The following is a 24,706-nucleotide window of genomic DNA, read 5'->3' on the forward strand; positions in this document are numbered from 1 at the left end:
GCCATTGCTCAGACTCGGCCTGAATAGCTGTCCACAACTTAGAGTGACTACGATTTCCAAGGCATATTAATTTAAACACTTTCTGATTACAGTGAGCTCTGGCTCAGAAGTATGGAGGTGGAGGGGGAATTCTCTCTGCACTGTTGGAACTCGTGTCTCATTAATGTTGAAGTGAAAACACCGTGTGCACAGTCACTATATGGTGCATAGACTAGGTTCCCAGACCATCAATACAAATAAAAAAGAAGTCTAGCACTCATCTTCAGCAAACATGGAATAGATTTATTTGTAGCACTTGAAACGTTTCAGTCCAATGGGACTTTCATCAGTCACGTGCTAATGATCGCCAGTAGGGCTGTGTTCATGGGAAAAGAAACAATACCCAATCAATGTACAAAGACGCCGCCACTCTATAGGGCACAAAGGATATGCGATATAGCCGCGGCAGGAGTTGCAGAATTGCCGCGGAAATTTCCGTGGAAATTCTGCAACGTGTGCACTTAGCCTTACAAATGACAATTATAGTAAAGTCTTTGATTTAATTTTTAATGGAGCTCACCATATGGGATGAAAAATGAAAATGATTACGTTTTAAAGAAGGGATCGTTTCGAATGCGGCGATACCAAATATGGGATTTTTTTACTGGGGATTTTTTTTAACGATAAACCATTTTTTTTTTAATTAAAGCAGTAATTTTTATTTAAAAAATTTCTTTAGGACATAAAAACATTTTTTATTCTTTTTACAAAATTTACTAGCCCTACAAGTAAACTTGAACAAGAGACAGTGCAACCTATGTTGTACACTGCATTAGCTAATCAGTGCTTGAATGACAGTAAGACTCGCCACGGCGAGCTCTGATTGGCTAAGTAATATGGCTGGCCTCTGGATAGGTCAGGTCTCCACGATCGTGCTAGGTGGGTGCCAAAGGGTTAACCAAGTGAGATTTTCCTTTGTCTAAGGCCGGGTTCACATTGCGTTAACAGCAGCCCGTTCAACACATACATTAACGGGCTGCTCTTAACGCAGGTGCCGGTATGGCAGCACGCTAGCGCAGATATAGCATCTGCTAGCTCTATCTGCGCTAGCAGTGACGGACCCGGAAACGCTGCATCCCGCGTCTCGAGGTCCGTCACTCAATGACGGCACATCGCTAGCGCACGACCATTGTGGGTGTGCGCTAGCGATGTGTCCGACATTGGAATCAATGGCGGCGTTAACGGACTGCGTTACACCGCGGTGTAACGTAGTCCGTCTAACGGACAGGTTTAACGCAATGTGAACCCAGCCTAATATGCCATTGCAACTACTGCCAGCGGTATTTGAGTGGTTAAAATTCAATCACAAAACATGCAGAAAGAGCCTAGCTGTGTATTACAGCCAAGTCGAACTGTACATTGCACAGGCACAATGCCTGCGCCATCCAACAGACTTATCTGTATGCCCAACTGTGGGAAATTATCTGCATTCTCGAAGAAATTAAAAGGGAATCTGTTATTAGCTTTGGCCAATATAAGTTACAGCCATCACCTTTCAGGGCTGATATTCTTCCATTCTATAATGCTGTATATCTGCCCCCAACCTGACCTGTAAGAGAAGAAAAATATCTTATTATACTCACCTGCGGGGCAGTCCGGTCCGAGGGGTGTCACTGGTCCTGGTCCGGCGCCTCCCATCTTCATGCGATGCCGTCCTCCTTTTTGCTTCTGTGGATCACACTCCTCCTGCACAGGTGTACTTCTATGCCCTGTTGAGGGCAGAGCAAAGTACTGCACTGCGCAGGTGCTGGGCCTCTCTGACCTTTCCCGGCGCCTGCGCACTGCAGTACTTTGCTCTCAACAGGGCAGAGAAATATGCCTGCGCCAGAGCGCGAAACGAAGCAAGCAGTAGGACGGCATCGCACGAAGATGGGAGGCGCCAGATCTAGAAGAGCGACACCCCATGGACCGAACCGCCCCGCAGGTGAGTATAATAAAAGTTATTTTTCTACTCTTACAGGTCGGGATGGGGGCAGATATACAGCATTATAGAATGCTGTAAATCAGCCCTGAAAGGTGATGTCTGTAAAAGGGAACCCGACAGCAGGATTTCCTACTAAAAGGTATTCGGTTTTATAGAGATGAGCGAATATTTCAATATTCGGTTCGGATTCCGATCGCCGTATTTGCAATATTCGCCGAACACAGCTGAACGTCATTGGAGTCAATGGGAGTACAGACGAGTGAATATGTTTGGAAACGATCATGAAACATAAATACGGTACAAGTATGGCACAAATATGGCACATTCGGATTCGGCGATCGTGTTCCGAACATATTAGCTCATCTCTAATTAGGAACACTATCTTAATATTGCTTGTATATGATCTCCACACTATTCTTATGCAGCATGTTTAAAAATTAGGCTTATTGCTGGCATACGTGCACCCATAGTAATCAGTGACAGCTGTTACTCATTCCAACCACATGCTGGTAGCATGCCCACAGTGGCGTTTACTGACAACCCTGTGTGCGCAGAGAAATAGTAAGTAGGAGACATAACAGATTCACAACAGCTTTGAGAATTCCATTGTGAAAAACATTATATATTTTTTTTTACAGAACACAAAAAAAAAAAAAAAACAGTGGACAGCCTTCTTTCTGTCAAAAATAAATGTCCTGGTACTAAATTCAGCATGATTGTGAACAGTTCTTAAATTACCGTATTTTCCGATGTATAAAATGACTTTTTAACCCCTAAAAATCTTTTCAAAAGTCGGGGGTCGTCTTATACACCGGGTGTCGTCTTTTAGGGTGGGTGAGTAGAAATCTGTGGTCGCCGCATATGATGGGGGGGCGGGGGGGAGGAATCAATACCAATGACGAAGTGAGGGGTACCAATGACGAGGTGCGGGGGCACCTCACCGGTAAGGTGTAAGTGAATCAAGTGCAGGCGTCCAGGCCGCCGGGGTATGGAAGATAGAGAGAGGCCCACCCTTGTATCATATTACCTCCTTCTCTGCCTCTCTGATCTCACACATGCGCGCCTGCGCCGCTTTACTGCAGTCCTCAGGAGTAGAGATGGGCAAACCCAAACAATGTTCCGTACTGTTTGGGCTTATGTTTATAAGTGACAGTTTTCCTGCTAAGTACCTGCATGTCATAAAAATTTGAATTAAAATTACCATATTGAAATCAAATGTTTTTTTTTGTTTTTTTTAATTTTTACCATACGTGCGTTGGAAGAGGGGTAGTCTTATACGACGAGTATATCCCAAACTATATTTTAACTGGAAAAGTTGGGGGTTGTCTTATATGCCAGAAAATACGGTAATAAAATGTACATGGTAAAAGAGCAGCGCATTCTTCCTTGGTTTATTAAATCTATAACAACAACAACACTATCTACAATTCAAATGTACCACTTACTTTATGCCAGGAACTTCACATGATTTAGGTCTCGAAGGTCCACTCTAAGTGTATATAAAAAAAACAAACAAACATCAAAACTAAAGATACGTTCAAACATTAATTTATTTTATGCCAAAAGCGATTTTCCAACTGAGAAAATGTATCAGAGAGGACTAAAAAGGGGCTGTCAAAATAAAACACAGCCCAGGAATTAAATATTTAACAAATACCCAACTCAGTTGAACTCAAACTCCAGTACCCACCAGAATCCAGTGCAGGTCTCTTCATGGTCTGATCAGAGGCAGCAAGTGATGATGTCACCATTCCAGCACTGAAGGAGTGCTGCGGTCTGTGACTAGCAGCAGCAGTGGGGTGACTTCAGACAACAGAGGTAAGGTGACTGGCGGAATGATGACATTATAGCTTCCTGTGTCTGTGCAGACCATGCAGCGGCTGCGCTAGATCCAGATGGATGCCTGGGAGTATGCGTTTAATTCTTACATATCCCATCCCTTTAGCAAAGTTTTATTTTGCCCTAACAACTCCTTTAAGTATTTATTCAAAACAAAAATAGGAGTACACCCTTAAGTCAGGTTTGCAAATGGCTATCTTCTTAACATATTAATGAACTACCGTATATGAATCGTAAATCACCAGTTGGTAAGTCGATCGCTTGTGCTGACCATCACAACTGTCATAGCATTTATATCTCATTCACTATTACATTGCTACGACTGAATTAAGCAAGCATCTAGGCAAATAACATTCAGTGAGTTTGCAAAAAAACTTTTTTAATAGGTCTTAATAGGTCTTGCTTGGATAGGGTACTTAAACTGTGAATGAAGCATGTCCAAACAAAGCAGATTGTCATAGTTTTTACCCAACAGAACTGACATTTTACAAAAAATAATGGCAGATGCATACTATCACTAGTGAGATTGTAACTTAAAGGGGTAGTCCCATCTCCAAGATCCTATCCCAATATGTAGTAGGTGCAATAATATTAGCAAATACCTCCAATTAGAAATGTAGTATAGTTTTTCTGATTCGCTATGTTTCTTTCCTCATGTGCAGGCGTTGCAGGACCTTATGTAACCAATGGTTACCACCACTATATCAGTGGTTGTAACCATGGATACCTAAGGTTCTGCAATGCCTGCACATGAGGAAACTATACTACATTGCTAATTGGAGGTATTTGATATTATTACATCTACTACATATTGGGGTAGAATCTGGGAGATGGGAATACCTCTTTAAGTTGTAATGACCGACATGACGTAACAATGCTTTCAGATACTGCTAACATCCTCTATAAGTCTGGTAAACTGAGGCTAGTTACAAAATGTAATCAACATTAATTCCAAAAAGCCAATATCTTCAGAAATAAGTTTATATCTACCAACAGTATATCATGAGAATAATAATACTTGACCGGAGTTTAATTTTCTAGAACCCACAGCAGCACTACACAGAGAGAAGATCTACTATCAAGGACAGGAATCCTACAGATTTAAAAGGCAGTCTCTTTTCCAACTTCAGTGGTATACAGTTCATAACAGGTCCTCAGTTTAATTAGTCAAGTAGAGAAAAAATATGTACAAAAAGGGAAGAATCAATACTTTCCTATTAACCTCCCTACCAAATATTTAAAAAAAAAAAACAAAACAAAAAAAAAACTGCAGCACACAGTGAAAACATGGAAATAGTAAGTAAAACCCCACAACCATGGAAGGGAGGGAATAAGGACAGGTGCTCTTGTGGGTTCTGGAAAATCAAAGTCACGGTAAGTAATTCTAATTTGTCTAATCACCACGACAGAACCATAGAGAGCGATAACAAAGAAGCCCTTATGAAGGGACCACTGCTTGAAACACTTTTCTTCCAAAGAAAATGTCAGAAGAAACCAAATCTATCCGAAACTATTTAAAAAAGGTGGATGGTGAAGACCAACTGCCTGCCCTACAAATTTGTTCAAGGGAGATATTAACTCTTTTTGCCCCAAGAGGCAGACACACTCCTAGTAGAGTGAGCTTTTAAATCATCAGGAGAAAGATGACTGCCTGAAGCGTAGGCTAACGAAATTGCCAATTTAACCCATCTATAATGCTCCAAAGAAAAATGCTTTAACAACGGACAGAGTAAACAATCAAAAAGATCAGTTTATTGTAAATTCAAATAAAACCATGAATAATAAAAAGTCAGGCAAAATACCACAGATACAGAACAAAAAAGGTGAGAGCACACGGAAATAGTAAAAAATCCTGGCAGAACCAGAGATGCTCAATTAGGTTTAGGTCAGGGGTCTGGCTGGGCCAGTCAAGAATGGTTAGAGAGTTGTTGTGAAGCCACTCCTTTGTTATTTTAGCTGTGCGCTTAGGGTCATTGTCTTGTTGGAAGGTGAACCTTTGGCCAAGGTTGAGGTCCAGAGCACTCTGGAAGAGGTTTTCATCCAGGATATCTCTGTACTTGGCCGCATTCATGTTTCCTTCAATGATAACCAGTCATCTTGTCCCTGCAGCTGAAAAATATCCCCATAGCATGATGCTGCCACCACGTTTCACTGTTGGGATTGTATTGGGCAGGTGATGAACAGTGCCTGGTTTTCTCCACACATACCACTTAGAATTATCACAAAAAAGGTCTATCTTTTTCTCATCAGACCAGAGAATCTTATTTCTCATAGTCTGGGAGTTCTTCATGTGTTTTTTGGCAAACTATGCAGGTTTTCAAATGTCTTGCACTGAGGAGAGGCTTCCGTCAAGCCACTCTGCCATAAAAACCCGACTCGTGGAGGGCTGCAGTGATGGTAGAAAGTTCCACAAAGTCAACTATCTCCCTACTGCATCTCTGAAGCTCAGCCACAGTGATCTTGGGGTTCTTCTCTACTAGTGATGAGCGAATATACTCGTTACTCGAGATTTTCCAAGCACGCTCGGGTGACCTCCGAGTATTTTTTAGTGCTCGGAGATTTAGTTTTCCTCAACTCAGCTGAATGATTTACATCTCTTTGCCAGCTTGATTACATGTGGGAATTCCCTAGCAACCAGGAAACCCCCACATGTACTTGCTGGCTAACAGATGTACATAATTCAGCTGCGGCGATGAAAACTAAATCTCCGAGCACTAAAAAATACTCGGAGGACACCCGAGCGTGCTCGAGAAATCTCGAGTAATGACTATATTCGCTCTTCACTATTGTTTACCTCTCTTACAAAGGATCTTCTCCCATCATTGCTCAGTTTGGCTGGATGGCCAGGTCTAGGAAGACTTCTGGTGGTCCGAAACTTCTTCCATTTAACCCCTTCATGACCCAGTCTATTTTGACCTTAATGACCTGGCCATTTTTTGCAATTCTGACCAGTGTCCCTTTATGAGGTAATAACTCAGGAACGCTTCAACGGATCCTAGCGGTTCTGAGATTGTTTTTTCATGACATATTGGGCTTCATGTTAGTGGTAAATTTAGGTCGATAATTTTTGCGTATATTTGTGAAAAAAATGGAAATTTGGCAAAAATTTTTTGAAAATGTCGCAATTTTCAAATTTTGAATTTTTATTCTGTTAAACGAGAGAGTTATGCGACACAAAATAGTTAATAAATAACATTACCCACATGTCTACTTTACATCAGCACAATTTTGGAAACAACATTTTTTTGCTAGGAAGGTTATAAGGGTTAAAATTTGACCAGCGATTTCTAATTTTTACAACGAAATTTACAAAACCATTTTTTTAGGCACCACCTCACATTTGAAGTCAGTTTGAGGGGTCTATATGGCTGAAAATACCCAAAAGTGACACCATTCTAAAAACTGCACCCCTCAAGGTGCTCAAAACCACATTCAAAAAGTTTATTAACCCTTCAGGTGCTTCACAGCAGCAGAAGCAACATGGAAGGAGAAAATGAACATTTAACTTTTTAGTCACAAAAATGATCTTTTAGCAATAATTTTTTTTATTTTCCCAAGGGTAAAAAGAAACTAGACCCCAAAAGTTATTGTACAATTTGTCCTGAGTATGCCGATACCCCATATGTGGGGGGAACCACTGTTTGGGCACACGGCAGGGCTCGGAAGGGAAGGAGCGCCATTTGACTTTTTGAATGAAAAATTAGCTCCAATCGTTAGCGGACACCATGTTGCGTTTGGAGAGCCCCTGTGTGCCTAAACATTGGAGCTCCCCCACATGTGACCACATTTTGGAAACTAGACCCCCCAAGGAACTTATCTAGATGCATAGTGAGCACTTTGAACCCCCAGGTGCTTCACAAATTGATCCGTAAAAATGAAAAAGTACTTTTTTTTTTTTTTCACAAAAAATTTCTTTTAGCCTCAATTTGTTCATTTCCAAATAGGCAACAGCATAAAATGGATCCTAAAATTTATTGGGCAATTTCTCCTAAGTACACTGATACCTCACATGTGGGGGTAAACCACTGTTTGGGCACACAGCAGGGCTCGGAAGGGAAGGAGCGCCATTTGACTTTTTGAATGAAAAATTAGCTCCAATCGTTAGCGGACACCATGTCGCATTTGGAGAGCCCCTGTGTGCCTAAACATTTGAGCTTTCCCACATGTGACCCCATTTTGGAAACTAGACCTCCCATGAAACTAATCTAGATGTGCGATGACCACTTTAAACCCCCAAGTGCTTCACAGAAGTTTAGAACGCAGAGCCGTGAAAATAAAAAATCATTTTTCTTTCCTCAAAAATTATTTTTTAGCCCGCAATTTTTTATTTTCACAAGAGTAACAGGAGAAATTGGACCCCAAAAGTTGTTGTCCAGTTTGTCCTGAGTACGCCGATACCCCATATGTGGGAGGGAACCACTGTTTGGGCACACGTCGGGGCTCAGAAGCGAAGTAGTGACGTTTTGGAATGCAAACTTTGATGGAATGGTCTGTGGGCATCATGTTACGTTTGCAGAGCTACTGATGTGCCTAAATAGTAGAAACCCCCCACAAGTGACCCCATTTTGGAAACTAGACCCCCCAAGGAACTTAACTAGATATGTGGTGAGCACTTTGAACCCCTAAGTGCTTCACAGAACTTTACAACGCAGAGCCGTGAAAATAAAAAATCATTTTTCTTTCCTCAAAAATGATTTTTAGCAAGCAATTTTTTATTTTCACAAAGGTAACAGGAGAAATTGGACCCCAATAATTGTTGCCCAGTTTGTCCCGAGTATGCTGGTACCCCATATGTGGGGGTAAACCACTGTTTGGGCGCACGTCGGGGCTTGGAAGGGAGGGATCACCATTTGACTTTTTGAACGCAAGATTGTCTGGAATCAATGTTGGCGCCATTTTGCGTTTGGAGACCCCTGATGTGCCTAAACAGTGGAAACCCCTCAATTCTATCTCCAAGACTAACCTCAACACACCCCTAACCCTAATCCCAACTCTAGCCATAACCCTAATCACGACCCTAACCCCAACACACCCCGAATCACAGCCCTAACCCCAACACACCCCTAACCCTAATCCTAACCCTAATCCCAACCCTAACCCCAATACACCCCTAACCCTAACCACAAGCCTAATCTTAACCCTATTTCCAACCCTAGCCCTAATTCCAACCCTAACCCTAAGGCTATGTGCCCACGTTGCTGATTCGTGTGAGATTTTTCTGCACCATTTTTGAAAAATCCACAGGTAAAAGGCACTGCGTTTTACCTGCGGATTTACTGCAGATTTCCAGTGTTTTTTGTGCGGATTTCACCTGTGGATTCCTATTGAGAAACAGGTGTTCCTTGTATTGTAGGTGTATTGTGAACAGGTGTGCGGAATCCACACAAAGAATTGACATGCTGCGGAAAATAAAACGCAGCGTTTCCGCGTGGTATTTTCCGCACCATGGGCACAGCGGATTTTGTTTTCCATAGGTTTACATGGAACTGTAAACCTGATAGAAAACTGCTACGAATCCGCAGCAGCCAATCCGCTGCGGATCCGCAGCCAAATCCGCACCGTGTGCACGTAGCCTAATTCTAAGGGTATGTGCACACACTGCGGAAAACGTTGGTTCCACAGCGTTTCCGCAGCTGCGGGTCCGCAGCAGTTTCCCATGAGTTTACAGTTCAATGTAAACCTATGGGAAACAAAAAACGCTGCGCACAAGCTGCGGAAAAAAATGCGCGGAAACGCAGCGGTTTACATTCCGCAGCATGTCACTTCAGCGATTTTACAACTGCTCCAATAGAAAACCGCAGTTGTAAAGCCACAGTGAAATCCGCAGAAAAACCGTGGTAAATCCGCAGCGGTTTTGCACTGCGGATTTATCAAATCTGCTGCGGAAAAATCCGCAGAGGACCAGAATATGTGTGCACATAGCCTTACCTTAACCCTAACCCAAGCACTAACCCTAACCATAGTGGAAAAAAAATATATATATTTTCTTTATTTTATTATTGTCCCTACCTATGGGGGTGAAAGGGGGGGTTCATTTACTATTTTTTTTTTATTTTGATCACTGTGATAGGTTTTATCACAGTGATCAAAATGTACCTGGAAAGAATCTGCCGGCTGGCAGATTCGGTGGGCGCACTGCGCATGCACCCGCCATTTTGGAAGATTGCGGCGCCCATGGAGGAGACGGACGGACACCGAGACGCTAGGTAAGTATGAAGGGGTGGGGAGGGGATCATTGGAGCACAGGGCTGGGATCAGAGCACGGGGGGAGGTGGATCGGAGCACAGGGGGAAGGTGATTCGGATAACGGGGGGGTGGATCGGAGCACAGGGGGGTTGGATCGGAGCACGGAGGGTGGATTGGAGCACGGGGAGGTGGATCGGAGCACGGGGGGAGGTGGATCGGAGCACGGGGGAGGTGGATCGGAGCACAGGGGGAGGATCGGTGCGCATGGGGGTGGATCAGGGCACAGGGGGGTGGATCAGAGCACAGGGGGGTTGGATCGGAGCACGGGGTGGGATCGGAGCACGGGGGTGGTATTGGAGCACGGGGGAGTGGACAGGAGGACGGGGGAGCGGACAGGAGGATGGAGCGGACCACAGAACGGAGGACTGGGGAGGATATCGGTGGTGGTGGCGGGGGCAGATCAGGGTTTCCAGCCATGGCCGATGATATTGCAGCATCGGCCATGGCTGGATTGTAATATTTCACCACTCTTCATAGGTGAAATATTACAAATTGCTCTGATTGGCTGTTGCACTTTCAACAGCCAATCAAAGCGATCGTAGCCACGTGGGGGCAAAGCCACCCCCCCTGGGCTAAAGTAACACTCCCCTGTCCCTGCAGATCGGGTGAAATTGCAGTTAACCCTTTCACCCGATCTGCAGGGACGCGATCATTTTGTGACACAGCATATGCGTCACAGGTCGGATTGGCACCGACTTTCATGACGCATACACAGTGTCACAGGTCGGAAAGGGGTTAAAAGGCACCTCTCTCAAATATTTGGTTTTCACATTCTTTGGTAAAAATGTGAGCTTCCAAGTGTTTGCAGTCCATTTTTCACTCTTAAAGAAGCACTGCCATCAAATTTTTTATCCTCTAAATATATTGTAATCATATTATATAGCATTACAATTACTCATTTTGCCTTTCAACCCAGTTAATTCTTCTCTTTTCCATTACATCTATGAAATCATGTGATTAAAACAGACTAGCTGAAACCTTATAGGCTCAATGCAGGGGAATACCAGAAATCCCTGGTATTTTGTACAGTTGTACTCAAAAGTCCACAAACCCCAGCAGAATTTTTGCTTTCTTGGCCTTTTTTTCAGAGAATATGAATGATAACACCAAAACTTTTTGTCCACTCATACTTAGTGGTTGGGTGAAGCAATTTATTGTCAAACTACTGTGTTTTCTCATTCAAAATCTTAACGACAACCCAAAACATCAAAATGACCCTGATCAGAAGTTTACATACCCTGGTGATTTTGGCTTGATAACATTCACAGAAGTTGACACAAATGGGTTTGAATGGTTACTAAAGGTAACATCCTCACCTGTGACCTGTTTGCTTGTAATCAGTGTGTGTGTATAATTACAAGTTGAGTGAGTTTCTGGGATCCAGACAGACTGAGTCATGGGGAAAGCAAAAGAATGGTCAACGGATCTATGGGAAAAGGTAGTTGAACTGAATAAAACAGAAAAGGGATACAAAAATATATCCAAGGAATTGATAACAGTCAGCAGCGTTCAAACTCTGATTAACAAATGGAAAATCAGGGGCTCTGTAAGAACAAAACCATGGCCAGGTAGACCAAAAAAATGTTGTCCACAACTGCCAGGAAAATTGTTTGGGATGCAAAGAAGAAACCACAAATAACATCAGCTGAAATACAGGACTCTCTGAATACTAGCAGTGTGGCTGTTTCAAGGTGCACAATAAGGAGGCACTTGTAGAAAAATAGGCTGCATGGTCACGTCACAAGAAGAAATCCATTACTGCGCAAATGCCACAAAGTATCTTGCCTACAGTACACAAAACAGCACAGACACAAGCCTCAAAACTTCTGGAACAAGGTAATTTGGAGTGATGAGACCAAAATTTAACTTTTTGGCCACAACCATAAACGTTACATTTGGAGAGAGGTCAACAAAGCCTATGATGAAAGAAACACCATTCCTTCTGTAAAACAAAGAGGTGGATCGCTGATATTTTGGAATGCGTGAAAGGCACAGGAAACTTTTTCAAAGTTGAAGGAAATATGAATGCAGCACATTATCAGCAAATTCTGGAGGCAAATTTGTATTTATCAGCCTGGAAGCTGCGCATGGGACGTACTTGGGACATCCCAACATGACAACGATCCAAAACACAAGGCCAAGTTGACCTGTCATTGGCTACAGCAGAACAAAGTCAAGGTTCGGGAGTGGCCATCTCAGTTTCCTGAGCTCAATGTCATTGAGACACTCTGGGGAGATTTCAAGTGCACATTTCATGCTAGACAGCCCAGGAAATTACAGGAACTGGGGTTTTTTTTTTGCCAAGAAGAGTGGGCAGCTTTACCGTCTGGAAAACAAAGAACCTCATCCACAACAACCACAAAAGATTTCAAGATGTCATTAATGTTAGAGGGGTCAATACACGGAATTAAGAAATGGGATATGTAAACATTTGATATGTCATTTGGATGTTTTGGGTTGTCATTATGACTTAAAAAGAGAAAACACAGTAGTGTAACAATAAATGGCTTCACCCAACCACTAACCATGAGTGGAGAAAAAATCTTGGTGTTATCATTCATATTATTTGAAAAAAAGGCCAAGAAAGCAAAAACTCTGCTGAGGTATGTAAACTTTTAAGCACAAATGTATTAAAGGGAACCTGTCACCTGAATTTGGCGGGACTGGTATTGGGTCATATGGGCGGAGTTTTCGGGTGTTTGATTCACCCTTTCCTTACCTGCTGGCTGCATGCTGGCTGCAATATTGGATTGAAGTTCATTCTCTGTCCTCCATAGTAAACGCCTGCGCAAAGCAATCTTGCCTTGCGCAGGCGTGTACTACGGAGGACAGAGAATGAACTTCAATCCAATATTGCAGCCAGCATGCAGCCAGAAGGTAAGGAAAGGGTGAATCAAACACCCGAAAACTCCGCCCATATGACCCAAAACCAGTCCCGCCAAATTCAGGTGACAGAGTCCCTTTAAGGTTGGGTAATATTCGAAGAAGAGGTGTATAACTGGGCCAATTGTGTTTCATTAGCCCATAGAAGGTGCTGGAAACAAAATCTTCTAATGGTTTGTCCTTTGGGGCAGTGTAAAGAGAGAAGAGGAGGGGGCCTAGGACTGAACCCTGAGGAACCTCTGCTTCAGGAGCTGAATCTTCACTAGGTTGGTCCTGGCACTTGCTGGATTTTCTTTGACGCCGTAAAGAGATCTTAAGAGCAATTGAGCCTCTCTTTAAAGATGTTGATGATGCAATAAATGGTTGATTTAGAGTGAATAACCTTTATAAAACCCTTTAGATGCAAAGCAATGATGGTGTTTCCTTGAAGAAAACCATTGTTCACAGAAGAAAACAATATTTTCAAGCTCTTGCCCGCTTTTAAAACAACCAGTCTTTTATAATTCAAACTCCATAAAAGAGTGATAACAAGGACGCTGTTAACACTTTATCCTGAGCCAACAAGAACAGTGAAATTACATAGGCAGGTCAACGTTGTGTGGCACAGCTGAAATTCAGTGGAAATGGTGTTCTTTATGTTGAAGTTAATTTTCACAGCAAGGAATTACTCCTTCTTGCCATTCATATTATCACTCTTCACAACAATCTAGTTAATGCAAATTGTCAGCAAGCGGTAATATACTGAAGCATTAAATTATGTGAAAACCTAAATTTATGTGAGTCTCAAAAGTTTTGGCCATGACTGAATGTAATATTTCTTGTCCATAAGATTGCATGACTGTAATGCACGTTTCTTGCTTTTAATATGTTTCACATAATAAGAAATAAAGATCCTTTAATATGTTTTTCATTTATTGGTGTTGTGTGCCATTGTGTAGTGGTGAGGTATATTTGATTCTAGATCCAAAACCAATGATATGTTTTGGCATATAGTTAATAGTTAGGGATGAGTGAATAGCTTCGGATGACTCCTTATCCGAACAACTAGTACTTACCAAATAGTTGCAGTGGGAACCCAGATATCTGGAGCGCTCCCGATAATCAGCTGTTCGGCGCAGCAACTGCATGTGTCGCGGCTGTGTGACAGTCACAACACATGCATGGAGAGCTTGTTGTGACTGTCACAGCTGCGACACATGCAGCTGCTGCGCTGAACAGCTGATTATCGAAAGCGCTCCAGGTAGCCAGGTTCTCTCTGCAGCTTATTCGGTAAGTGCTTATCCAAAGCTATTCGCTCATACCTATTAATATTGTTTTCTATACTGTTAATGCAAATCAGAGATACAGTTGAACATTTATAATGAAGAACGTCCCTCTCACCTCCGCCCCACAAAAAAAATTAAAGAAAACATAGAAACTACCTTTTTTGTGTCCCATCCCTGTTTGTTAAGTGGTTTATCAGTCTCTGTAGAATTATCTTCCATTCCTGGCACAGTCAGCAACAACACTAAAATAACATTTAAATGAAAATAATCAGAATGTTTTGACTTTTTTTTGTTAATACGGTATTATTGCAAACACAGACTTAATTGGTGGAGTTTCAATATTCTCATTTACAAAAACAAATGACTTGCCACATTTTAACAATGTCAAAAGTATATCTAAAAATGAATATTTAACACACCAAAAATGAAATTATTTTCAAAATGATATCTGTGCTATTTTGGGACAGATGTGATTAAAAGGGCAGACCTACAATTCACAGAATAGGCATCCGATAGCTGGAGGTCCCTCAGTTGGGATCCCCAGAGTTTCAACAGAGCAATAGTTGTAACTGTGCCCTGATCATTCATTCTAACTGAGCGCTCAGTTACTGGTATTAGCCCTACCAAAAGTGAATTTGCCAGCTTGTGTGACTTACAGTTCCATTTTAAAGGGAACCTGTCACCAGGTTTCACCAACAGGAGATAAGGCTACCACTTATCTATAACGCTGTAGATAAGCCCCCAACCCGACCTGTAAGAAGAAAAATAACTTATTATACTCACTTGTGGGGTGGTACGGTCCGAAGGGTGACTCTCGTCTCGGTCCGGCGCCTCCCATTTTCTTACGATGCCGTCGTCCTTCTTGGTTCATGTGGATGACACGTCCCTACATCATGCACACAGTTTCTTGGCATTGCGCTCCTGCGCTGGCGTACTTATCTACCCTGTTGAGGGCAGAGCAAAATCCTGCAATGCGCAGGCGCTAGGCCTCTCTGACCTTTCCCAGCGCCTGTGCACTGCAGTCCTTTTCTCTGTCCTCAACAGGGCAGATAAGTACGCCTGCGCAGGAGCGAGATTCCGAGCAGACTGTCTGGGTGACGTTGGGACGCGTCATCCACTCTTCCAGCTTTTATAGGATATGTCTGTACTCTGTACCGACACCCCCTCATCTGCCAACTTCGCAAACTTGTTGGGGAGTGGCAGATCTGGACTAGCCTCCCTGACACTCTTAATTCCACTCCACCTTCTGCCACCAGAAATTTATTGTTAAGGGCACTTGTGCAAAATTATACCCCCCTAAAACATGGCCATCACCTGTGGGGAAGATAACTGCTGATAAAATTAAGGCTGCCTGCTCAAGCAATTGGTTCGAAATCAGGTCTCTAGCACTGCTAATTTCCATTAAAAAAATGGCGGACAATCACAGTGGAGACAGGCATGACTATGCAGTCCCTTACGCCCTATATCTGTTGAACCATCAGGAACAAACTAAGAAAAGTAGAATTTCTTAATAGTAATGTTTTAATAAATTAGTCAGCATTACATAAAACTTTTTTTTTTATTTTTAGAGCACTCAGTAGGTGATATCTTTTAACCCCTTCACCCCGAGGCCATTTTCTGTTTTAGTTTTATCCTTCTATTCTTCCAAAAGCTATAACTTTCTCTGTCAGTATAGAAGTACGAGGGCTTATTTTTTTGTGGGATGAGTTGTACTTTTGAATGGCACCATTGATTTTACCATTCAGTGTACTGGAAAAAAGGAAAAAATTTCAATGTAAGGTGAAATTGCAAAAAAGTTTAACCCTTTAATGCCCAATGACTGATCTAGCCTGTCATGGCCGGGTGTCAGTTCCCACACGTGGACGGGCTATGTCCGTCATGAATTTAAACGGTCACTGCTCCACAGGAAGAGGTGGAAGGACCCATGTCGTCAGTCCACGCACCCTGATCAATGTGATCGGTCAGTCAATCTGACTGACAGATCACAGCATGATCGCGCAGAAGATGCTAAAATATCAGCACTTCCTGCCCGATGAGTGCAGCGGCTCAGCTCTGCCAGTGGTCACCTCTGGCTGTTAACCCCCTAGATGCTGCAATCAAGTGCGATAGCAACATTCAGGAGGGAGGCAGAGGGACAAGAGCTCCCTCTGCCTTCAGACTGGCATGCCTGCGACATCATCGCAGGGGGCCTGATAATTGCCATGGTGACCCGGGGTTGTCATGATGACCCATGGGTCACCAAGCTACAGAAATCTTCTAAGACCATACTCACAGCATGGTGTCAGAAGCTTTCAGTATAGGTCTAATGCATTGCAATGCTAGTATATTGCAATGTATTATACCTGCAATCAAAGTAAAAAAAATAATTGAAAGGCACATATAACAACAACCTTCTTTATTTTTATATAGTGCTAACATATTCCGCAGCGCTTTACAGTTTTGCACACATATAAGAACTAGGTAAAAAAAAGAAAAAAGTAAAAAATAGGTTAAAAAAAAAAAATTGCTTAATGACGAAGTCAAAATATTACACTAATAAGTACAATTTTTTATGTAAAAGAAAAATATTAAAAAGGTACACTTTCAGTATTGCCGTGTCTGAAGCAACCCGATCAATAAAAGGGTCACGCAAGCTAACCCCTTCAGTGAAAGAACTATACTTTATGATCATGCTGTTTGGAAAAAGTGTAATAGGATGAGATCAAAAAGACTAATATAAATAAAAATGGTATCTCTGAAAACATCATCTTGTCCAGGAAAAAACAAGCCGCCATACAGCTCTCAATTTTTTTTTATAAAAGTTTTTATTGTTTAAAAGCACCAAAACATTAAAAAAACTATATAAATGTATTATCGCTGCAATCATACTGACCCGAGGAATAGAGCTGCCTTATCAATTATCAGAACAGGAAAAAAAAAAACAACCATTCCTGAAATGCTGTTTTATGTTCATTCTGCCTCCATAAAAATCGTAATCGAAAGCAATCAAAGAACCTCATGTGACTGAAAATAGTACCAATAAGAACGTCAACTCGTCCTGCAAAAAAGCCATCACATGACTGTTGGCCAAAATATGGAAAAATTACAGCTCTCAAAATATGTGGATGCAAAAATGAGCTTTTACAATAAAAAGCATCTTTTAGTGAGACGGCAGCCAAACATAAAAAAACGGTTATAAATCTGGTATCGCTTTAATTGCACCGACCAGAAGAATAAAGTCGTCTAATCGCTTATACCGCATGACGAACAGCGTAAAAATCAAAATAAAAACAAATCTTCAACTGCTTTTAATTTGTTCATTCTGCCTCTCAAACATCGCAGTAAGGCTCGGCACACATTTATCCTGTGCTCACACCCGGGTTTCCGTATAAATCTCTGAAATACATGATTCAGACAGAACCCTAGGTGGAAGATCCCCTATAATGAGGCACTGTGAACACCATCTGACGTGTCATCCGGAGGTGTCCATCTTTTTAGAATTGCATAAAAGTGCGGACAACCACAGTTTTGTGCGCTTTGGAAAAGAAGGACACCGCTGGACAGAGGCCAGACAGAGTCCAGAGTAACTCTCCTGTCTCATTATAGTGATTGGATCACTCGGGAGTTTCATCTGTCCGTCACTCGGAGATTTAGATGGAAACCCCAAAGTAAGTGTTCAGCGTAGTGCACCAAATAAAATTGATCCTAAACATTAAGCAAAAGGTTCCCAATAAAAGCTTCAACTGAATCCACAAAATAAGCAAGTCCCCACTCAGGTCCATCATCTGTTAACGGAATATAGGGGCTTCCACGTTACTGGTAGTACAAAGGCTCTGGTAATGCGCTATTGCACCTCACCCCTCAAAAGAAATCCATTGAATTCTGTGCTCCCAAATCCAAAATCTCAGTGGATCATGGCACCCTCAAACAACAATAGTAAAATCTGCACAATATGGCACTCCTTCCCTTTTGAGCTTTGCACTGCTCCTCAAAAGTAGTTCCTGATTACAAGTAGGGTATTGGCACACTCAGGAGAAATTGCACAACAAACTGAGATGTCTATTTTATCCAATTAGCCCTTATAAAAATTTAAAATTTGGGGTTAAACAAACATTTTAGTGAAAGAAATGTAATTTTTCTTTCTTCACCGCCCAATAGTATAAATTCTCGGTAGAGAATTACACAAGTGAGGACAATCTGAAGACCCTGGGGATACATCTGCAGTTCCTGAACCTGATCCACAAAGTCTTACTGAACGTCAACTTCAGGATGTCAGAGGAACGCAAACCCCTGAAAGAGAGAGTGGGTTGAAAGAAGTTTCTACACAAGCTCTTACATAACTTTTCTCCTCCATATATTTCCGAACTAATCTCTCAATATCTTCCCTCACGTAATCTCCGCTCCTCCCCGCTTATTTACTCCTCACCCAATCGCCTCCAAGACATCTCCCGAATATAATATCCGGTTATCCACCACATCTAGATCCTTCAAAAGGAACCTGAAAACCCATTTCTGCAAAAAAGCTTACAACCTGCAATGACCACATGACCACCTCAACACCATCGGAGCTACTGCAACCCCCAATCTACTGTCTCCTTCCCCAAAATCCTGTAGAATGTAAGCCCTCAATGGCAGGGTCTTCTTCCCTCCGAACCAGTCTGCCATTGTTAGTTTTGTTTACTGTTAGTGATATTTGTATTTTAATGTAACCCAGTCTAATGTACAATACCATAGAATTAATGATGCTATATAAATACATAATTTCTGTGACACCTGTGGTGTCAATATGATCACTGCACCCTTAAATGAATTCATCGAGAGTACTTTGTAAAATGATATAGCTTACGGGGGAAGTTTCTACTGCTCTGGCACCACAGGGCCTCAGATAATGTGACATTGCACCCTAAAACCATTCCAGCAAACTCTGAACTCAAATATAACGTTTCTTCCTTTCTGAGGTTTCCACCGTTTAGGCACTTGAGGGGCTCTTCAAACGTGGCATGGGTTCAGCTCTCAATTCCAGCCAACTTTACATTCAAAAAGTCATATGATGCTCCTTCTCTTCCGAGCCCTGCCGTGCCCAAACAGTAGTTTTCCTCCACACATGGGGTATCGGCATTCTCTGGGGTTCGCTTTCTCCTGACACTCGTGCGAAAATAAAAAAATTGGGTCCCAAGTAAAATTTTTGTTCAAATAAGTTAAATGTTCATTTTTTCCTTCCACATTGCTTCAGTTCCTGAAGGGTTAATAAACTTCTTGAATGTGGTGTTTAACTCCCTGAGGAGGTATAGTTTTTAGAATGGTGTCACTTTTGGGTATTTTCTGTCATATAGAACCATCATTAGGCTATGTGCACACGTTGCGGATTCTCTGCGGATCCGCAGCGTTTTTTGAGGTGCAGAAACGCTGCAGATCCGCAATTGATTTACAGTACAATGTAAATCAATGAGAAAAAAAAATGCTGTGCACACTTTGCGGAAAATCCGCTGCGGAAACGCTGCGGTTTAAAAGAAGTAGCAGGTCACTTTTTTGTGAATCTGCAGAGTTTTTGTACCCATTCCATTATAGAAAACCGCAGGGCTAAAAACCGCAGCAAATCCGCAAGAAAACCGCAGCAAAAATGCACAAAAAATGCTGCGGAACTGCACAAAAAACGTAACAAATAAACAGGTGCGTTTACTGCCAGGTAAGGCAGAATCCGCACCAGAAATTCCTAAGGCTAATCCACAACGTGTGCACATAGCCTCAAAGTCACGTCAAATGTGAAGCGATCCATAAAAAAATGGTTTAGTAAATTTTATTGGAAAAATGAGAAATCGCTGGTCAATTTTTAACCCTTATAACTTCCAAACAGAAAAATTTACGTTTCAAAAATTGCGGTGTTTTAAAGTAGGCATATGGGAAATGTTATTACCGTAACTATTTTGTGTGAAATAACTCTCTGATTTATAAAAAAAAAATTGCAAAGTTTGAAAATTGTGAAATTTTCTAAATTTTTGAGTAATTTACTTATTTTTTTTTTTTTTTTACAAATAAACACAAGTCATATCAAATACATTTTACCACTATCATGGAGTACAATATGTATATGAAAAAACACTCTCCGAATCGGTGGGATCCATTTGAAATGTTCCAGAGTTATTACCATATAATTTGACACTAGTCAGATTTCAAAATTTAGGCCTGGTCATTAATCTACAAAGTGGCTTGGTCCTTAATGTGTTATTTCCTCAATTTTATGTAATTATAAGGGGTTAAGTACCATGCTTATTTTATGGTAATTCCGACCTGACAATATTATTTTCAAGGTCAGTATGAGTAAGTAGACACCAAACATGTATTTTTTTTTATCTATGTAATGAAGAAAAAAAAAATCAGAAATTTGTATGAAAATAAGGTTTCCTTTCTGCCGCCATTTTCCCAGACCCATAGCATTTTCATTTTTCAGGATCTGGGGCTGTGTGAGAGCTTATTATTTGCGCCATGTGCTGATGATGTTTTTACTGACACCATTTTACGGTAGATGCAAGGTTTTGATTGCCTCTCATTGCATTTTATTGCAATGTTGCGGCAGCCGTAAAAACATAATTCTGAAGTTTCAATTTATTTTTCTCGTTGCGCTGTTTAATGTTCTGACTAATTTATTTCATATTTTGATCGTTTGGACATTTCTGAACGCAGCAAAAGGAAATGTGTATTTTAAATTTTATTTCCAAAGGGGCAAAATAATGTCTTTGTTTTTTAACTTGTTACTTTATTTAGTAGTCCTTTAGAAGATTTGAATCTGTGATTGTCCAATCGCTTGTGCTATACGTAGCAGAAAATCATAATAATCTATGAATGCAGGCCACAAGGCGGCATACACGGAAGTATTGTAATGGCAGATACGGAGGTTATCAAGAGACCCCGGTTGTCATGACAACCCATTGGTGCCCCTGAGCAATGACAAAATGCAAAAGTGACCAAAGCAACAGCTAAAAAGGATGAGGACAGAGAAATGGTCTGTGGTCACCCCCTGCAGAATCACTCCTTCATAGGGGTTGTCTTACCAATTGCCTATCATTTCTACCTGTTGTGCAAATAGAACAGACAACAGCAGGAGAAATTGATTGACATTCGGTGTTGCTTCATAACTGGAGAGGTTGATTTCACAGAAGTGTGATTGACTTGGCGTTGCATTGTGTTGTTTAAAGGGAACCTGTCCACAGGATTGTGCACTGAACTTCTGCTCCCGCCATTTACTAACCTCCCTAAATCTGACATTTCCCTCTCCGTGGGTGGCACCATTATAATACACAGTCAGCAGGCGCGCTGTCTGTGTGTTATGTTTGACTCCGATCTCTCCTTCACATCCCATATATAATCTCTTGCCCGCTCTTGCCGCTTACACCTAAAGATCATCTCTAGAATCCGCCCTTTTCTCGCCATGGAAACAACAAAAACTCTCACTGTTGCCTTGATCCACTCCCGTCTGTATTACTGCAACACTACACTCTTAATTGGCCCCCCCCCTCACTTGACTTTCCCCTCTCCAGTCTATCCTTAATGCAGCAGCCAGGGTCGTCCATCTAGCTAATCGGTATTCAGACGTGTCCTCTCTTCGCCAGTCGTTACACTGGCTGCCCATTCATAATAGAGTCCAATTCAAAGTACTTGTTCTCACCCACAAAACTCTCCACAGTGTGGCACCCCTTATATCTCCTCCCTTATCTCTGTCTATCGGCCTAACCGACCGCTGTGCTCTGTAAACGACTTTTGACTAACTTCTGCACTAATCCATACTTTCCACTCCCGACTCAAAGACTTCTTCCGCGCTGCACCAATCCTCTGGAATGCTCTATCCCAAGAAATTAGCCTCATCCACAATTTGCATAGTTTTAGGCGCTCCCTCAAAACACATTTGTTCACAGCGGCATATCACGTTCCCTAATAAAAGTCATTTTATGTGTAAGTGTGCATGTGGAGCCCATTCACTATCTCCATCTATCCCCCACTCCCTCAAGATGACTGGACCATCATTGTAAATACATAGTTGTAAATACACACCTGTACTTTGTATCTCCCTCACCTCAATGTAAATTGTAATCGCTCTCACAAGCAGGGTCGTCTTATTTTGCTTTAATTATTGTATAGTTAACGTTGTTACTTATGACTTGAGTTTGAAACTGTTAAACTGGTAAGCGCTGTGGAATATGTTGGCGCTATATAAAGATTATTATTATAATAACCTACAGTCAGTGACAGGTTGGCGCAGTTATACGGATTAAAAACATATCTGGGGTGATGTCTTGTGGTTGTTGTTTAATCTTTATGGTCAGTTTTGAGTTAATGAGATTCTCGTGCTCCGGGGCAGCCTGGGGAAAGGTTGGGGGAAAGGTTGAGGGAAAGTGGGGGGGTCTTCATTTGGTGCTCTGATTAGGTATTCATGTGTTTGGCTTCTGACAGGTCTCCGATTCCCTCAGTGATCTGCCCCCTAGTTTACATAATGAATAATATATATATATATATATATATATATATATATATATATATATCTGATATATAATTGCCTAGAATACTACTTCCTGCAATTTGTGCCAACTTCCGTGGCTTTGTCCGGAGCTAATGTCCGGAGATAAGTGACGTCAACAGTGTCCAGTGTCTGATTGGTTGCCGCCTGCTGCGAGCGACCAATCAGAAACGTGCCGTACTGTGACACACTCCGCCCGCCATTTTGGTGTGATTTTTGAATTTTTACCTCACAGCAAGTTTCTACTGCGTGGAGGCGGGCCCAGTGACGTTGCTCTTCAAGCTCCTGCCGAATTTCGTCAAAAAAATGATAATACCATTTACCAAAACTATATATATTTAGTTGTGAAGTGGTTCAGTGACATTTTCACACCAATTTTGAACTTTTGTTTGGTGTTTTCTCCATATACTGCCTATTATTCACTGACTGTTATACTGAGAGACTGCCGTTTATTAACCTCTTCTTTGCCACATTGGGTATATTGCTCTATTATTTGCCACATAAGGACATTGTCCATCATTGCCCAGCAATTTCTCTGCAATATAAACTGCCTATTTATTAATATCTGCATTCCTGCAAAGAACTATTGCCTATTATTAACTTGCTATTTTCCTACTACCTGACACTGCCCACAACACGCAAAGTTGTCGTCTGATGTCTTTCATCCCTCCCCTCACCTTAAATAACAAGAATTGTCAAGAGCTGGTGAGTGCAGCCATTTTTTGTTCTTTCTTACTATTATTTATTAATTGTATTATTCTTACATTTGAATAAATAAAGTATATATGGATTCTAGACTCCCGATTCTTTAGAATCGGGCTGCCATCTAGTATTATATAATTGCCTAGAATACTACTTCCTGCAATTTGTGCCAACTTCCGTGGCTTTGTCCGGAGCTAATGTCCGGAGATAAGTGACGTCAACAGTGTCCAGTGTCTGATTGGTTGCCGCCTGCTGCGAGCGACCAATCAGAAACGTGCCGTACTGTGACACACTCCGCCCGCTATTTTGGTGTGATTTTTGAATTTTTACCTCACAGCAAGTTTCTACTGCGTGGAGGCGGGCCCAGTGACGTTGCTCTTCAATCTCCTGCCGAATTTCAAGTATATATGGATTCTAGACTCCCGATTCTTTAGAATCGGGCTGCCATCTAGTATATATATATATATATATATATATATATATATATATATATATATATATATATATATATATATATATATATATATTGAAGAAAAAAAAGCCTTATGCAGGTAGGCTCCAGAGGTGGTGCCTGCGCTGCAGAATGATTGCATATGAAGGGACTTCAACTACCCTGAAATAGATTGGGGAATAGAAACCTGCAGTTCCAGCAAAGGTAATCAGTTTTTGACAATTATGAGAGACAATTACCTTTCACAACTGGTTCAGGACCCAACAAGAAGGGGGGCACTGCTAGACCTAATATTAACCAACAGGCCAGACCGCATATCAAATATAAGGGTTGGGGGTCACTTGGGAAATAGCGATCACAAAATAATACGTTTTCAAGTATCCTTTAAAAAGATGTGTAGTAGAGGGGTTACAATGACACTAAACTTCAGGAGGGCAAATTTCCAACGGATGAGAGAGGATCTTGGTGCAATTAACTGGGACGATATCCTGACACACAAAAATACACAAAGAAAATGGGAGACGTTTATTAGCATCCTGGATAGGACCTGTGCACAGTATATACCGTATGGGAATAAACATACTAGAAATAGGAGGAAACCAATATGGCTAAATAGAGCTGTAAGGGGCGCAATAAGTGACAAAAAGAAAGCATTTAGAGAATTAAAGGAAGTAGGTAGTGAGGAGGCATTAAATAAATATAGAAAATTAAATTCTGTAAAAAGCAAATCAAGGCAGCAAAGATTGAGACAGAGAGACTCATTGCCAGAGAGAGTAAAAATAATCCTAAAATATTCTTTAACTACATAAATAGTAAGAAACTAAAAAATGATAGTGTTGGCCTCCTTAAAAATATTCTGGGTGAGATGG

General features: G+C 41.5%; 1 protein-coding gene across 2 annotated transcripts in view; it reads right to left on the reverse strand.

Annotated features, from left to right (window-relative positions):
- CRTC1 (CREB regulated transcription coactivator 1) overlaps positions 1-24,706 on the reverse strand; it is a 248,706-nt gene that overhangs the window by 82,472 nt on the left and 141,528 nt on the right. For both annotated transcript variants that reach the window (XM_069738947.1, XM_069738954.1), the window contains exons 6-7: positions 14,353-14,438; positions 3,409-3,452 (exon numbers count right to left, since the gene is read on the reverse strand). In XM_069738947.1, coding sequence (XP_069595048.1) covers positions 3,409-3,452; positions 14,353-14,438 — 130 coding nt within the window. The remainder of the gene's footprint in view (positions 1-3,408; positions 3,453-14,352; positions 14,439-24,706) is intronic.

The sequence above is a fragment of the Ranitomeya imitator genome, chromosome 1 (assembly GCF_032444005.1).
Source record: "Ranitomeya imitator isolate aRanImi1 chromosome 1, aRanImi1.pri, whole genome shotgun sequence".
NCBI lineage: Eukaryota > Metazoa > Chordata > Amphibia > Anura > Dendrobatidae > Ranitomeya > Ranitomeya imitator.